Source organism: Schistocerca americana, chromosome 1, assembly GCF_021461395.2.
Source record: "Schistocerca americana isolate TAMUIC-IGC-003095 chromosome 1, iqSchAmer2.1, whole genome shotgun sequence".
NCBI lineage: Eukaryota > Metazoa > Arthropoda > Insecta > Orthoptera > Acrididae > Schistocerca > Schistocerca americana.
Genome location: NC_060119.1, coordinates 1258939502 through 1258958057, shown reverse-complemented (window position 1 = coordinate 1258958057; position 18556 = coordinate 1258939502). Strand labels below are relative to the sequence as shown.

Sequence of the window (18556 nt, the reverse complement as noted above, 5' to 3'; positions counted from 1 at the left end):
TCTAAAAATTCCTCTATGGAGTAGAAGGAGTTGTCATTCAGAAATTCTTTTAATTTCTTCTTAAATACTTGTTGGTTATCTGTCAGACTTTTGATACTATTTGGTAAGTGACCAAAGACTTTAGTGCCAGTATAATTCACCCCTTTCTGTGCCAAAGTTAGATTTAATCTTGAATAGTGAAGATCGTCCTTTCTCCTAGTATTGTAGTTATGCACACTGCTATTACTTTTGAATTGGGTTTGGTTGTTAATAACAAATTTCATAAGAGAGTATATATACTGAGAAGCTACTGTGAATATCCCTAGATCCTTAAATAAATGTCTGCAGGATGATCTTGGGTGGACTCCAGCTATTATTCTGATTACACGCTTCTGTGCAATAAATACTTTATTCCTCAGTGATGAATTACTCCAAAATATGATGCCATATGAAAGCAATGAGTGAAAATATGCGTAGTAAGCTAATTTACTAAGATGTTTATCACCAAAATTTGCAATGACCCTTATTGCATAAGTAGCTGAACTCAAACGTTTCAGCAGATCATCAATGTGTTTCTTCCAATTTAATCTCTCATCAATGGACATACCTAAAAATTTGGAATATTCTACCTTAGCTATATGCTTCTGATTAAGGTCTATATTTATTAATGGCGTCATACCATTCACTGTACGGAACTGTATGTACTGTGTCTTATCAAAATTCAGTGAGAGTCCGTTTACAAAGAACCACTTAGTAATTTTCTGAAAGACAGTATTGACAATTTCATCAGTTAATTCTTGTTTCTCAGGTGTGATTACTATACTTGTATCATCAGCAAAGAGAACTAACTTTGCCTCTTCATGAATATAGAATGGCAAGTCATTAATATATAATAAGAACAACAAAGGACCCAAGACTGACCCTTGTGGAACCCCATTCTTGATAGTTCCCCAGTTTGAGGAATGTGCTGATCTTTGCATGTTACGAGAACTACTTATTTCAACTTTCTGCACTCTTCCAGTTAGGTATGAATTAAACCATTTGTGCACTGTCCCACTCATGCCACAATACTTGAGCTTGTCTAGCAGAATTTCATGATTTACACAATCAAAAGCCTTTGAGAGATCACAAAAAATCCCAATGGGAGGTGTTCGGTTATTCAGATCATTCAAAATTTGACTGGTGAAAGCATATATGGCATTTTCTGTTGAAAAACCTTTCTGGAAACCAAACTGACATTTTGTTAGTATTTCATTTTTACAGATATGTGAAGCTACTCTTGAATACATTACTTTCTCAAAAATTTTGGATAAAGCTGTTAGAAGGGAGACTGGACGGTAATTGTTGACATCAGATCTATCCCCCTTTTTATGCAAAGGTATAACAATAGCATATTTCAGTCTATCAGGGAAAATGCCCTGTTCCAGAGAGCTATTACACAGGTGGCTGAGAACCTTACTTATCTGTTGAGAACAAGCTTTTAGTATTTTGCTGGAAATGCCATCAATTCCATGTGAGTTTTTGCTTTTAAGCAAGTTTATTATTTTCCTAATTTCAGAGGGAGAAGTGGGTGAGATTTCAATTGTATCAAATTGCATAGGTATGGCCTCTTGCATTAACAGCCTAGCATCTTCTAATGAACACCTGGATCCTACTATATCCACAACATTTAGAAAATGATTATTAAAAATATTTTCAACTTCTGACTTTTTGTTCGTAAAGTTTTCATTCAATTTGATGGTAATACTGTCTTCCTCTGCTCTTGGTTGACCTGTTTCTCTTTTAATAATATTCCAAATTGTTTTAATTTTATTATCAGAGTTGCTGATTTCAGACATGATACACATACTCCTGGATTTTTTAATAACTTTTCTTAATATAACACAGTAGTTTTTATAATTTTTGATAGTTTCTGGGTCGCTACTCTTTCTTGCTGTCAGATACATTTCCCTTTTCCGGTTACAAGATATTTTTATACCCTTAGTAAGCCATGGTTTGTTGCAAGGTTTCTTACGAGTATATTTAACTATTTTCTTGGGGAAGCAGTTTTCAAATGCATTTACAAAAATGTCATGAAATAAATTATATTTTAAATTGGCATCAGGTTCACGGTACACCTCATCCCAGTCTAACTGCTGTAGGCTTTCCCTGAAATTTGCAATTGTTAAATCGTTGACTGAACGTACTACTTTGGAGGACTGTTTAGTATTGCTGAATGGAGCTATGTCATATATTGTAACCAGCTGTGCACCATGATCAGAAAGACCATTCTCAACAGGCTGAGCATTTATCTGGTTAAACTTATCTTGGTCTATAAAGAAGTTATCTATCAGTGAGCTGCTATCCTTTACAACCCGAGTAGGAAAATCAATAACGGGTGTCAAATTGAAAGAACCAAGTAATACTTCAAGGTCATTTTTCCTATTACCCTCTTTCAGAGAATCTACATTGAAGTCCCCACAAATAATAATTTGCTTCCCCCTGTCTGACAGATAGCACAACAAGGAGTCCAAATTTTTCAGAAATAGATGAAAATTTCCTGATGGGGACCTATATACAGTTACAATTATAAATGTGTCTTTATTTAATTTAAGCTCACAGGCACATGCTTCTATATGTTTCTCTACACAAAACTTTTTTGTTTCTATACTTTTTGCACAATGATAACTTTTGACATATATGGCAACTCCTCCTTTCTCCATATTTTCTCTCATTACATGTGCAGAGAGCTTATAACCACTTACATTTACCTTATCCATATCAATAACAATGTGATGCTCAGACAGGCATAGTATATCTATTTCATTCTCAGCTTCTAAATCTTCTAAACAAACCAGAAGCTCATCTACTTTATTCTTTAAACTCCCAATATTTTGATGAAATATACTTACATTATTTTTAATTATACTTTTATGAGAACCTTTCCTTATTCTAACATTTGCAGTACTCTCCTGTCTGAGTTTCTCATTGTGCTTAGGCCTAGTTCCTATACCAGTGGTCACATGGTGTTCAGAGAGGCAGATTATGTCAACTGGGTTGGGTGACTTTAGTTCATCAATGGAATTACCTAGGACTGAGATACAACTTGGTGGAGATAAAATTTCTGGTGATTGGTGAAAGTTTATAATTGATAGCTGTGATTGGTGATCCAATGCACTAGAATTGTGCTGTTTAATTTCTATCCTAAACTGAAGATTTGTTTCAATCCTGACCTCTCGTAGAACTTGACATCTTTCTGTCTTACCTATCCTAAAAAAGGTGCTGCTCCAACACCTGTAACCACTGGTATTTTACCATTCATGGCAGTGCCTCCCCCCCTTAAATTTCCTGCTATTACCCCAGCCAGTTTCCCCTTCCCTTTCCTGTTGAGACGTAGGCCGTGCCTGGTATAGTCCCACCTACTGAGATAATCAACAGGAACCACACCAATATGAGCCCCCGCACCCGATCCAAGCAGCCGTTCCAACTCCAAATTAACTCTCCCAACAGAAGAGTTCAAATGAGGCCGGTCATGGCGTCTCAGGACAGATACAAATTCGACACTGGTGTGTCTCGATGCTGACGCAATCTTTACCAGGTCACACTCTATACTGTACCCAGGATCTCTGTCGATGCTGTTCCCTGGCCCTCCCACAATAACCACGGTGTCTTCCCTGGTAAATCCTTTACAGAGTGAACCTAAATGCTCTGTCACCTGATCCAGACTAGCACTTGGTTTGAAAAAATTTGTGACCTGGTATTCTGGTCCTAATTCCTCCTGCAGAAGTTGGCCTACACCTCTGGCATGAGAACTGCCTAACAACAAAACTTTCTTCCTTTTCGATGACTTTCCTACATTCTTTTTCAATTTCCTATTGAAAGTTTGTTGTGTCCTGTCTACACCTACCTCTGCTTGAGGCTCATCAGTTTCTAACTGAAGCAACAGGTCAAACTTATTTTTGACATTCACCACAAAACTGTCAGACTTAGTTCTAGGCCTGTTCCTTCTGCTACCTGTTGCCACTTCCCACCTCTCTTTGCCCTTCTCCCTCCTTAACCTGTCCAGATCTTCCCTAGCCTGATCTAGCTCAGCCTGAAGGGCAGCAATTTTCCCCTCCTGTTCCACTATCTTCCTATCTCTGCTGCAAATCCTACATAACCACTGATGAGCCTGATCCACTTTCCCAACACCCACGCCACTGCAGTCCCCCCAGTGAAAAAAACTACTGCATCCATCACACCAAACCCCGGAACTAACAATTCTATGGCAAGTCAGGCACTTCTCACTCATGGCAAAAATAATACTTTAGCTAGAATAAATCAATTAAATTACCGAAAATCAAAAAAGACGTTACAAGAATTAAGCCTATTCACAAATGTATATAAGCAAGTTTCTGATTTAAAATTCCGCTGTTTTTCTGAGATCTGTATTAAAACAACGAAGGTATACGCTATTTATTATATATTTCACTCGATGGAATGAAAAAAGGACAATTAAACGAGATACTTTAACTTTGATTCTCCAAAAACGTTACGAGAATTAGGCCTATAAACAAATGTATATAGGCAAGTTTCTGATATAAAGTTACGCTGTTTTTCTGAAATCTGTATTAAAACAATGAAGTTGTACGCTATTTACGGTAGTTTACTTATTTGTTACCGAGAAACTAGTTAAATTACCGTGAAACAAGAAACAAACACGTTTACAAAATTTAAGCCTAAGCGCGACTTCGCGAAGTTACGATCTTTTCGTGTTTTCTGAAAAAATACGCAAGGAAAAGTCAAACCTTTAACGGCAAGACTAAACGCTACACTAATGCACGTATTTAATTTGTTGTCGGCGTTAAACTAAATTATATTCCTGTCTAAATCACTTAACTTTCTGGAAATGGTTTCTGGCGTCACTTACTCGGCGGCCATCTTGGAACAGCATGTTGCATACAGCGAAGATATTTAGTATTTCAAATGTCGCAGATACAGTTGTTTAATTTTTCAATAACAGTTCAACCACAGATGTAGATACACAACCGTATTATTAAAATTATGGCTTAGAACGTTCTCACCATGTTATTGTATTTGCATCTTAAATACTTACTTTGATGTAATTATTCTGTGGCATGTGGCATCCAAATAGAATGCCGAATTTAGTTTTGAGCCAGTATTATTGTTTGGTTGTAGGGTTTGGCAGATAGGCATCTAGAATAGCCCATAGTCTAGGTTAAAGGCGACAGTTTGAGGTAAGTTTGCGAAGTCAACTAATGTGTTGTCATGAGAATAACTATAATTATTGTTATTGTTATACATGTTGCATTTGAAGAGTCTCAATTGTTTTGATGAAGTTGGTATCAAGTGCTTTAGTTAGTCTCGCAAAACGATGAGCATTTGATATGTGAAGGTTTTCTTGAAATTCTTCTAGTTGAGCTTAAGTTTTGTGGTATGAATAGGACAGTGCACAAATGATTTAATTCATACTTAACTGGAAGAATGCAGAAGCTTGAAATTAACAGTGCAGATAGTCTGCAAAAACCAGCAGAGTCCTCTAACTGGGGAGGTATCAAGAATGGTGTCCCACAGGGTTCAATCTTGGGTCCTTTAATATATGTATTAACGACTTGCCACTCTACATTCATGAAGATGCAAAGCTAATTCTTTTTGCTGATATAATCACACCCAACAAGTAAGAATCAACTGAGGAAATTGCAAATAATGTCTTTCAGAAAATTATTAAATGTTTTCTGCAAACTGACTTTCACTAAATTTTGATAAAAGACAGTTTATACAATTCTGTACAGTAAGTGGCATAACAACATTGATAAATATAGACTACGAACAGAAGTCTGTTGCTAAGGCCGAATACTCAAAATTTCTGGGTGGGTGCATTGACGAGAAATTAAATTGGAAGAAACACATCGATAATATGCTGAAACTGTTAGGCTCAGCTACTTATGCTATTAGGGTTTTTGCAAATTTTGGTGATAAACATATCAGTAAATTAGCCTACTATGCGTATTTTCATTCACTGCTTTCATATGGCATCACATTTGTGGCAATTCGTCATTATGTGAGAAAGTATTAATTGCACAGAAGCGTGTAATCAGAATAATAGCTGGAGGGCACGGAAGATCACCTTGCAGGCATTTACTGAAGGAACTTACGATATTTACACTACCTTCGCAATACATGTATTCACTTATGAAATTTGTCATTAATAACCTATCCCAATTCAAAAATAACAGCGAAGTGCATAGCTACAACGCTACAGGAAAGGATGATCTTCACTATTCTGGATTAAATCTCACTTTGGCACAGAAAGGGGTGAATTACGCCGCCACAAAAATCTTTGATCATTTGCCAAATAGTATTAAAAGTCTGACAGATAGCCAACCAACATTTAAAAGCAAATTAAAAGAATTTCTGAATGACAACTCCTTCTACTGAATAGATGGATTCTTAGGTATGAAATAATAACTGTAAATAACAAAATTAATTATTTTGCCTAAAGAAAACTTACATTAAATTGACATGTTCCACATCATTACGAAATGTTGTATTCATGATCTATGGAACAAGGATTAATTTGTGTATGTATGTATGTATTACAATGACATAACTATTCAAGCTGTAGGTGCAAGGCATCAGTACAGATTACAACATAGCAATCGAAACAAATTTCTCAAGAGGAAGAATATTCAACACTGGAGTACACCAGAAACAGTTAGCTTGAAAGTAAGTGTAGGTACAGAAAACATCATAGAAGTATTTGGATTAGAAATGAATCTGAATTACTTTCAGCTGGAAATTCGTTTACAGATCCCACACTCAGATCTCAAAACAAATAAAAACTACCTTCTCAAAACATGCCCCTTATTACAAACTGCAAAATACATTAATATTTCTATTTACATTACATTCTTGCTCATTAACAACTCCTTTCAAGGTAAAATTTACGTTGTAGCTCCCATCCCCTTTCATTTTTCATAGTTCATGTGATATGCATCAAAATACTCACCTGAAACATGTACATGACATAAAGTAGATTGTCTGAATTTAACTCGCAATTTTAGTTTTTATGACAAGAGGTTTGTCAAATATGGCAAACTGAGCTATATATAGTGTGGACATAAACTTTGGGTAAGCCAACATGTCAATCTGTTACCACAACCTTTATTTATCATTCACATTCAATGCCTTCGCTAACTCACAACCAAAACTATCGCCTTGTAACATACCATATAATTAATTTAGTCATTTTGAAAAGATCATGAGTCACAAACGAAAACCTTTAAGGAAGGCAAAAACTTCCTAGAGCATTTTCCATTTGCATATATAATATGCAGTACCTTTAAAATACTGTGCAGCATTGTATATTTTTGTTTGGAATTTCTATTTTGGCATAAAAGTGAATTTAAAAATTGCTGATGTATGACCTTTTTTCAGTGAACAATTATGTGTTATAATAATTGACTGCTATACTTGAAAAACATGTAGATTTTATTACAAAATCAGTACACCTGGTGAACTGCAATCTCAAAGGAGACTATTACCTCAAAGGAGACTATTACTATTTTATCCACACTTTGGGGTGTAGCTGCACTTCCTATAACAATGCCAAAGCAAAACACAATAAAACAAGTTAATCTTCTTGATCATCATCATCATCATTTTGTGTTTCCCTGCTATCAGCTATTCTTGTAATTTCTTGCACCAGTTTTTCAGGATATGGTAACTCATTGAGAAGTACAGGATCCTTAGCTGCTCTATTTTCACTTGCCCAGGATAATGTACCTAACACTCAAAAACTCATCCATTTAGAAGAGGAAATAGAAAATTTATGTTCCTTCGGAAATTTTTCCGTGTTTGAATCAGAGAGGCAAGACTTTTTAAAATATGCAGATCCGCAACTTTTAAATGCTAATATAGAACACCGTCAACAGCTTCCACTCAGAATTGATGCCCTTTTTGATAATTATGGAATAATCTTCAAGTGTAGCGGTCCTGTCATGATGTCTCACCAACTTCTTCAAAGTTCCATCTTTATCATTTCGTAGAAAATCATGCTGTTTATAGAGAAGTAAAGTTTCATCTTATTCTATGTCCCAGTTGATACAAGTTTAAAACAAAAGTGAATCATTGTGTTATTCTTGTTCTGACTGGCACACCCATTGGAGGACAGGTGAAGCTTATTCACATCCTTTTGGATATATTTCTGCATATAATAGTATACAAATGACTAACTTTAATATCCTCCTTTCTTGCCGCCAGTGTCATGGTACGTTTAAAAGTCTGAGTCGTTACGTTTCATATTATATTTGTCAAATATTTTTCAAATAAAAGATGTCCTGAACAGGAATATTTGGTAATGGTAAATTTTGCTTTAAGTCAAACTTCAGCCCGCAGGCATTATGAGTATTTTCCCTTTCAGTGCGTTCTGAAACTTCATTAATTTTACTGTAAAAGTTTTTGGACCTTCTGTGGTGAACCGTTAACCAGGCTGTTACATATCATCACTGCAAAAAGGACACGAGCCAATGATCTATGAACTGTCTACATGGAGTGAAGATTTCGAGCTTCGACAGTGACGCGATTTGAAGGCTGACAACTTCCCTTCTTTTATGTATTAATCTGACTGCCCTTCATCACACAATTCCAACTCATTTTAGTAAAAATGTTGATTCGCGACCGTTCTGTATAGACCGATTCAATTCGAGCTAGGCTAGAAATCAGTCTGTCACCAAAACCAAAACTTTGATAGGGGGTCCAATACCGCATGCTAGCCCCCATTTGATTCATCGAGCTAGGCTAGAAATCAGTCTGTCACCAAAACCAAAACTTTGATAGGGGGTCCAATACCGCACGCTAGCCCCCATTTGATTCATCACAGTTTCATTTAAATCGGGAAACCGGATTTTGTACGAATAGCATTCCAACACCTTCGTCTCAGCAACAGCATTCATTTTGAGTTGCCAACAGCGTTAATTTAGAGTTGCGAGCTTTTCGTTTGAATTTCAAACTGCATGCATATACACTCCTGGAAATGGAAAAAAGAACACATTTGACACCGGTGTGTCAGATCCACCATACTTGCTCCGGACACTGCGAGAGGGCTGTACAAGCAATGATCACACGTACGGCACAGCGGACACACCAGGAACCGCGGTGTTGGCCGTCGAATGGCGCTAGCTGCGCAGCATTTGTGCACCGCCGCCGTCAGTGTCAGCCAGTTTGCCGTGGCATACGGAGCTCCATCGCAGTCTTTAACACTGGTAGCATGCCGCGACAGCGTGGACGTGAACCGTATGTGCAGTTGACGGACTTTGAGCGAGGGCGTATAGTGGGCATGCGGGAAGCCGGGTGGACGTACCGCCGAATTGCTCAACACGTGGGGCGTGAGGTCTCCACAGTACATCGATGTTGTCGCCTGTGGTCGGCGGAAGGTGCACGTGCCCGTCGACCTGGGACCGGACCGCAGCGACGCACGGATGCACGCCAAGACCGTAGGATCCCACGCAGTGCCGTAGGGGACCGCACCGCCACTTCCCAGCAAATTAGGGACACTGTTGCTCCTGGGGTATCGGCGAGGACCATTCGCAACCGTCTCCATGAAGCTGGGCTACGGTCCCGCACACCGTTAGGCCGTCTTCCGCTCACGTCCCAACATCGTGCAGCCCGCCTCCAGTGGTGTCGCGACAGGCGTGAATGGAGGGACGAATGGAGACGTGTCGTCTTCAGCGATGAGAGTCGCTTCTGCCTTGGTGCCAATGATGGTCGTATGCGTGTTTGGCGCCGTGCAGGTGAGCGCCACAATCAGGACTGCATACGACTGAGGCACACATGGCCAACACCCGGCATCATGGTGTGGGGAGCGATCTCCTACACTGGCCGTACACCACTGGTGATCGTCGAGGGGACACTGAATAGTGCACGGTACATCCAAACCGTCATCGAACCCATCGTTCTACCATTCCTAGACCGGCAAGGGAACTTGCTGTTCCAACAGGACAATGCACGTCCGCATGTATCTCGTGCCACCCAACGTGCTCTAGAAGGTGTAAGTCAACTATCCTGGCCAGCAAGATCTCCGGATCTGTCCCCCATTGAGCATGTTTGGGACTGGATGAAGCGTCGTCTCACGCGGTCTGCACGTCCAGCACGAACGCTGGTCCAACTGAGGCGCCAGGTGGAAATGGCATGGCAAGCCGTTCCACAGGACTACATCCAGCATCTCTACGATCGTCTCCATGGGAGAATAGCAGCCTGCATTGCTGAGAAAGGTGGATATACACTGTACTAGTGCCGACATTGTGCATGCTCTGTTGCCTGTGTCTATGTGCCTGTGGTTCTGTCAGTGCGATCATGTGATGTATCTGACCCCAGGAATGTGTCAATAAAGTTTCCCCTTCCTGGAACAATGAATTCACGGTGTTCTTATTTCAATTTCCAGGAGTGTATATTCTATAGAAGAAAACAAATTTAGGAAATCTGAACGGCCTAACCTTTTTCTTAAACTGATGTTTTAATTAAACGGCCAAAATGTTTCCCACCACAAGAACACACCACGGCGTCATTGCAGGGACATCTGTCGGTCGTCCAGGGTTCCAAGTGATGGCTACACCCGTAGCGACATCTATCTATCTACTCGGTAGTTGACCGTGACTCTTATTGCACGCTGGTAAAGTCACGTGTGATGTCTGTATCGAAGACGACAGACGACGCTTATCGATTTTTGTGATCGTTCGAGATGCTAAACTGCTTTAGCCATTTTTGCAGTGGCTCATTATAATTGATACATTCACGGCAATTTTGGAAGCTACCGACGTCTTCATTTTCCTTAAAAGTGTGATCCTACCAACATTTGCAAAAAAAAAAAAAAAAAGAACGAGCTCACGATATGATCTGTCAATGGCAAATTTAATAACGGAATTGCTATTGGCACAGAGGCACAGTGAGTTAAATGTAGTTCAATGCTGATGGAGGTACTATGTTTGAAATTATCGAGACTCAAATTTAGTATGGTACAGAAGTTTAGGGCATGACTAATGACAATGTATGTAAGGAAAGTAGTCTGCAGTGAGACACGAAACATAGGTGTAGGAGGGCATAACATGCCATAGATTATTCTTCCAGCTAGTTTAATAACATCATCCTATTTTACTATGAAATAGAATTGTTCAGTCCAGTAATCATCGTCATTTGGAAACTGCAATGAAATTACTCCTGCAAATTTTAAAATGTGTTAAAAGTAAGTGTCAAATGAGTAATGTTAACAAAACTTTGGATTTTGCTGACATAAAGAACTATTTGCAAATATTGTCGGCTCAGTTCAGTCACTTGAACTAATATTTGAGAAAAAAGTTTTTTGGTAACCTATTTTCAGCAAAGACTCCGCACCAAGCTGCTACTTGGGAGTAATTTTCGCGTTTAAAACAAGGACCTCTGTAACCACATTAAAATGATCATGTCATCATGACATTCACTCTTTCGTTTTCAAACTTACCATTTACAAAGCATGTTGTGAGTTCATTCTTTTCCAAAAGTTGGCAGATTCGCGTTTCAAAAAAAAAAAAAAAAGAAGTAAAATAAAGGTATCAACAGCTTCCAAAATTGCAATGAATGTACCAGTTAAAGAGCTCCTCCTTTGAATGGTCTGCAAAAATGGCTACCGCAGCTTAGCATCTCGAACAATCACAAAAGTCGGTACGCGGCCTATGCCGTCTTCGATACAGCGTGTATACGTCAAATGACGCTTGACCTTACCAGCATGTGATAAGACTCACCCGTTAGTTGAGGGTTACTTATACGATATTGTCTCCAGACACCTGTATTTGTCTCTTCCAAAGGACGTCTTTTCCTTGGGACGTCAGAGAGGTTTAGACTTCTCGAAGCTTTCCATAGACAGGCTAGGTCTAATGGGGAAATGAGGTGGTGTATTTCTGGAAGTAGATATCTTGTGACACATCACCAAATATCTTCTCTGAAACCTGACTAGAGTTCATAGCTCAGGAACCTACTCGTGGCAGAAATATATCAGATCTAATAGCAGTTAAAAAACCTGACCTCATTGAGGACGTCGACGTCGAAACTAGTCTGAGTGACCACAAGGAATTTGTAGTATCCGTCTACAAGAAGGACAGTAGAAGTGATTCAAAAAACTGCATTCATTTATTGTACAATCTTAGAATATAGTCTGAGCTCAAAGTTAATAATTTAACTCGAACAGAATGTCCTCTACCATGTCGACCAGCACGTTTTCCGAAAACTTCGATCATTTGAAATACAACTCGCTCTCTCCTCACACGACATCCTGAAAGCCAAGGATGAAGGCATTCGGGTAGATACGGTGTTTCTTGAGGGATTAAGTGTTTCTTGACTTTCGTAATGCATTTGACTCAGTACCACACATACGCTATCAAAACTACGATCACATCGGACATCGAGCAAGATTTGTGACTGAATTGAGGATTTCTTAGTGGGGATGGAGAGATAGAAACAAATGTGAAAGTAACTTCCCGTGTGACCCAGGGAAGGGTGTTGAAAACCTTGCTGTTCACGTTCTATATCAACGACCTCGCAGACAGTGTTAATAGCAAGCTCATTCTTTTCGCAGATGATGCGGTTATCTATAATGACGTACTGCCTGAAGGAGCTTCACAAATATTCAGTAAGATTCCAAAGTGGTGCAAAGATTGGCAACCTGCTTTAAATATTCATAAATGTAAAACTCTGCACTTCACAAAATGAGAAAACAGAGCATCTTACGACTGTAATATCAGTGAGTCACAGTGGAAACGGCCAGCTCGTACAAATACGTCTCCGAGTGTAACATGTAAGGATATGATATGGGACGATTATGTTAAGTTCAGTCATAGATAAAAAATGGTTCAAATGGCTCTGAGCACTATGGAACTTAACTTCTGAGGTCATCAGTCCCCTAGAACTCAGAACTACTTAAACCTAACTAACCTAAGGACATCGCACACATCCGTGCCCGAGGCACGATTCCAACCTGCGACTGTAGCGCCTAGAACAGCTCGGCCACACCGGCCGGCAGTCATAGGTATAGCAGGTGGCAGACTGCTAAGGCAATCCAGTCTATTTTGAGGTTATTTGATAAATTCCTTTTAAAAATTCATTATTTTACAAGTTTAATAAAATGTTTTAAAAGTGCTCATTTTGGAATTTGATTGTGGTATAGTTGGGTAATTGTAAACACTGTCCAGATCATTCAGGGAAATGGTTGTAAGTCGTAGAACAGAGTTAGTTTACAGCTACCCCTGTTAGCAAATTCGTACCCAGTCTACACTTTGAGATTGCAGTTTCCTTTCACCCCTTACCTAATGGGGTAAATGTGAACATTTGGAGTAAATGTAAACTTATTATGAAATCAGCTGGACTCAACAGGTTAGTGAATCGAAGAACAGATTTTGTATTTCAGGCCTCTTATGTCTAAAATTCCGAAAATAACTAATTGTATTTAGCAATGTAATTTCCAAGAATGATTGCCTATTTAAGTTGCGGAGTCCACACGATACATATCGCACGTGCGATTGTAAATCTATCATGCGATTCTGGTGGCGGACGTTATGATCAATTATTTGTGATTGTCAATTTTATCTGTTTTCCGTCGTTCCCTTTGTTGTGGATTGGCAAGACAGCCAACCCACTATGAGAGGAAGCCGAAAGGCACGCGTTTTAGCTCACGCAGGCTAGCGTGAGGTCTGGAACAGGTCAAGGAAATGAGACTAGCAAAAAAAGGACGTAGCTGTGGAATACTTAACTTTAATCCATAAATGGTGAACATCGCTCTTGACGGTACATGTTTTACAGCAATAGTAACTGGTAATGGCGCCTTGCTAGGTCGTAGCAAATGACGTAGCTGAAGGCTATGCTAACTATCGTCTCGGCAAATGAGAGCGTAATTTGTCAGTGAACCATCGCTAGCAAAGTCGGCTGTACAACTGGGGCGAGTGCTAGGAAATCTCTCTAGACCTGCCGTGTGGCGGCGCTCGGTCTGCAATCACTGATAGTGGCGACACGCGGGTCCGACGTATACTGACGGACCGCGGCCGATTTAAAGGCTACTACCTAACAAGTGTGGTGTCTGGCGGTGGCACCACACCCTTAGTTGCTCTAAATTACATACGTCCGCGAATTATTTGTGAGTCGCTAGAGAAACCCAGACGATTTATATCGGTAGTCAGTGGGATGTCTGTTCTTGACGTTTCCTCGGCGGATTCTCTCACATGGAAAAATCTAATTTCATGCTTATCCAGCGTAGAAAATTGTTTCACTTTTCGTCGCAAATATGGAATACTATCGGACAAGCAAAGGTGGCGCTGTGTAGACTGTGGTGGTGCGAAGTGTGTAAAACTTTGTAAGAAGAGTTTCAATGCTGCAATACCGTTACAATTTCATTGTGGACAGTGTGGAAAACTAACGAGTATCAGGAAGAATACATAGTCCGATTCTTCCAAATTGACCATCCAGACCAGCGTAATTGTTCTATCTTGCTGGATTCGAGATTAAACCTTGCAGGCAAGACCATCGGAAACTGACTTATCTGCTACTACCGACTATTTCGGGTTTTGCAGAGAAGTGTGTTATGTGGTAGCGATGAACGACAGTGTAATCTACTGGTGGACCGAGTAAAGTTGTTGAAGTGGACGAATCTCACATAGCAAGAAGCAAGAACCAGAGAGAACGATCTTCAAAGAGTGAAATCGATCATATTTGGGTATTTGGTGGAATAGAACGAGTGACCCCGGAAGTGTTTCGTTTTAACAATATTGTCCAGAGACAGGGTCACTTTAGTGCGTCTGATAAAGCACTTCGTACTGCCTGGTAGTAAAGTCATTACAGACGGATTTCAGTCCTGCAAGACACTCAAAGCAGAAGGATTTGACCACGAGTTCGTCAACCACTCTGTAGAGTTCGTGTCTTCGGATGAACCCAGTGTGCACACGCAGAACATCGAACGGCGATGGAAATCTGTGAAGTCCTCCTTTAAAAGAGAAGGGCGTCCAGGACAAAGACACAAACTATACTTGTTTCAGTACCTCTATTTCCACAACTTGCGTTTGCAGGGAAAAGTTAAAGTATGTGACAGTCTATCGATATTTTTGCATGATATTGGCAGAGTTTACCCAGGCTAAGGCAAAAAGGGCATTGCTCCTGTAGCATACACATCACATGGACTTTCACATGACAACACCGACGACGAGTAAGGTATCTCGTCTCCTTTGTAATTACAAGTACTTTTGTAACGATCTTCTTTTGTCGTTGCGGTAGCGTTCTCGCTTCCAGCGCCCGGGTTCCCGAGTTCGATTCCCGGCGGGGTCAGGGATCTTCTCTGCCTCGTGATGACTGGGTGTTGTGTGATGTCCTTAGGTTAGTTAGGTTTAAGTAGTTCTAACAAGGGAACCTCCCCATCGCACCCCTCTCAGACTTAGTTATAAGTTGGCACAGTAGATAGGCCTTGAAAAACTGAACATATTTCAATCGAGAGAACGGGAAGAAGTTGTGTGGAACTATAAAAAATGGCCAAATTATACAAACTGAGTAGTCCATGCACAAGATAGGTAACAACTAGGACAGCTTGAGATAAGGAGCGTCGTGGTCCTGTGGTTAGCGTGAGCAGCTGCGGACCGAGAGGTCCTTGGTTCAAGTCTTCCCTCGAGCGAAAACTTTAATTTTTTATTTTCAGTTTATGTGACAAACTCTTCTGTTTTCATCACTTTTTTGGGAGTGATTATCACATCCACAAGAAATCCTAAATCGGGCAAGGTAGAAGAATCTTTTTACCCATTCGCCAAGTGTACAAGTTAGGTGGGTCGGCAACATATTCCTGTCATGTGACCCACATGCCGTCACCAGTGTCGTATAGAATATATCAGACGTGTTTTCCTGTGAGGAATCGGTTGACCTATGACCTTGCGATCAAATGTTTTCTGTTCCCATTGGAGAGGCACGTCCTTTTGTCTACTAATCGCAATTTTGCACATGGACTACTCAGTTTGTATATTTTGCCTATTTTTTCATAGTTCCACACAACTTCTTCCTGTTTTTTCAATTGATTTGTGTTCAGTTTTTCAAGGCCTATCCACTGTGCCGACTTATAACTAAATCTGAAGGGGGTGCGATGGGGAGGTTCCCTTGTAAGTTCTAGGGGACTGATGACCATAGATGTTGAGTCCCATAGTGCTCAGAGCCATTTGAACGATTTCTTTTTTGTCGTTGCTGTAGTGACAATCGTAAACATACTCATAACGTCCGTTGCCAGGGTTGCATGATCGATTTACAATCGCATGTTCGATCTACATCTACATGACTACTCTGCAATTCACATTTAAGTGCTTGGCAGAGGGTTCATCGAACCACAATCATACGATCTCTCTACCATTCCACTCCCGAACAGCGCGCGGGAAAAACGAACACCTAAACCTTTCTAGAATGAGATTTTCACTCTGCAGCGGAGTGTGCGCTGATATGAAACTTCCTGGCAGATTAAAACTGTGTGCCCGACCGAGACTCGAACTCGGGACCTTTGCCTTTCGCGGGCAAGTGCTCTACCAACTGAGCTACCGAAGCACGACTCACGCCCGGCACTCACAGCTTTACTTCTGCCAGTACCTCGTCTCCTACCTTCCAAACTTTACAGAAGCTCTCCGGCGAAACTTGCAGAACTAGCACTCCTGAAAGAAAGGATATGCGGAGACATGGCTTAGCCACAGCCTGGGGGATGTTTCCAGAATGAGAGCTTCTGTAAAGTTTGGAAGGTAGGAGACGAGGTACTGGCAGAAGTAAAGCTGTGAGTGCCGGACGTGAGTCGTGCTTGGGTAGCTCGGTTGGTAGAGCACTTGCCCGCGAAAGCTAAACCTTTCTGTTCGAACTCTGATTTCTCTTATTTTATTTTGATGGTCATATGTAGGTTGGGCTCAACAAAATACTTTCGCATTCGGAAGAGAACGTTGGTGACTGAAATTTCGTAAATAGATCTCGCCGCGACGAAAAACGTCTTTGCTTTAATGACTTCCATCCCAACTCGCGTATCATATCTGCCACACACTCTCCCCTATTACGTGATAATACAAAACGAGCTGCCCTTTTTTGCACCCTTTCGATGTCCTCCGTCAATCCCACCTGGTAAGGATCCCACACCGCGCGGCAATATTCTAACGATATGTATCGTGTGGGCCCCGCGACTTCGGTAGGCAATCATTCTTGGAAATTACCAGGAAGCTAGTAATTACCTTGAGTCAAAGTCAAAAATCTCAAAATATTTCTCAGTTATCCCTCCCGACCTACCTCACAACTTACAACGTTAGCCACACGAGGTACACTGTCAAAATTTAAATTCCTACGAGTGAACCAAATACCAGCAAACTTCATGTACGAAGCGAAAAAAATGGAGAATGACATGCTCGTTGGGTGTCAACATTTCACTCATGATTGGTCGTCTTGATTTCTCGTGAGTCGACATCGTACGTGGACTGTAACCGCAGTGTTGCTTGCACCACTGGTGATAGCCGACTGACTATATTGCAGTCAACACCACAGCGGTTTATTTACAATTACTCCATTGTCCTAAAGGATAACTCCGTAATACAACAGGGGAGTTGCAAAAACTAGAGGAAACGCAGTGTGGGTCACTTACTTCACTTCGCCGCAGGTATTCGTTGTTGAGAACGATGTCGTCAAACTCTTGCGGGTCGAGCAGTCCGTACCGAGGGCACAGCGTTATGAGGTTCTGCAGAGGGGCGACCCTGTTCTCGGGGTCGTGTTCCGCCCAGCGTATGGCGGCGTCTAGCACCGCCTTCTCGTGGCCGACGTTCAGCTGGTCAGAAGACAAAATCTCGTACATCGTGTCAGGACCCAGCGTCCATATGGCAGCGGCCGATTCTACAACTTCCAGGAAGTTGTAGCATATGAATCTCAGTGCCTGACGTTCGAGCGAAACGAGGTGAAGGTCGGCAGCAGCTTTCAGAGTATCTACGCAGTTTTTCGCCCTCATTTCTTCTCTCAAGAAGCAGCAACAATCGCGGACGAGTTCCTCTACATCGTACCGATGGGCGACTTTTAAAAGGCTTCTCGCTTTCGACACGGTAAGCGTACATGTACCGGTGTAAATATACTCCAAAAGTAATTTCACGATATTGGCCGGTACGGGAAAGCTAACTTCGACCACTTCTTTGACGCCAGAATCTGTTTCTCTGATGAATAACTGACTAATTTTTTCTGCGGCCGAGCACACTATAATACGGTGTACGGGAAAAGTACAGCCGTCGCTGCTGCGAATTACTCCGTCGCACATGACGTCCTGCAGGTGCAGTTCGTTCCATGCTTCGGGGAACGGAATGCGAGCCTCGCGAAAGTTCTCCGAAAAATCCGTTAGTCGGCTCATACCTCGTTCCACCGTTCACTGCTGCTGCTTATAGAAAACCGCTGCAGGTTTTGTCCGTCCGAGGAGTGCACTTTTAACAGGAACGTCTATGTACGATGTAGTGCGCCACCAGCTGTTTATTGTCAAAGATAATTTATAACTTTGTCTCTTTTTTTTTACTTTGACTAGACACCATTCAGGCATCACTGAGTAACAATAATG

The 18556-nt window shown here is 40.9% G+C and overlaps 1 protein-coding gene across 1 annotated transcript in view; it reads right to left on the bottom strand.

Moving 5' to 3' along the window:
* LOC124598817 (kelch-like protein 10) overlaps positions 1-18355 on the bottom strand; it is a 108019-nt gene extending 89664 nt beyond the window's left edge. The window contains exon 1 of the mRNA XM_047136028.1: positions 17609-18355. Within this exon, the coding sequence (XP_046991984.1) occupies positions 17609-18355 (747 nt within the window). The remainder of the gene's footprint in view (positions 1-17608) is intronic.
* Positions 18356-18556: the final 201 nt, after the last annotated feature.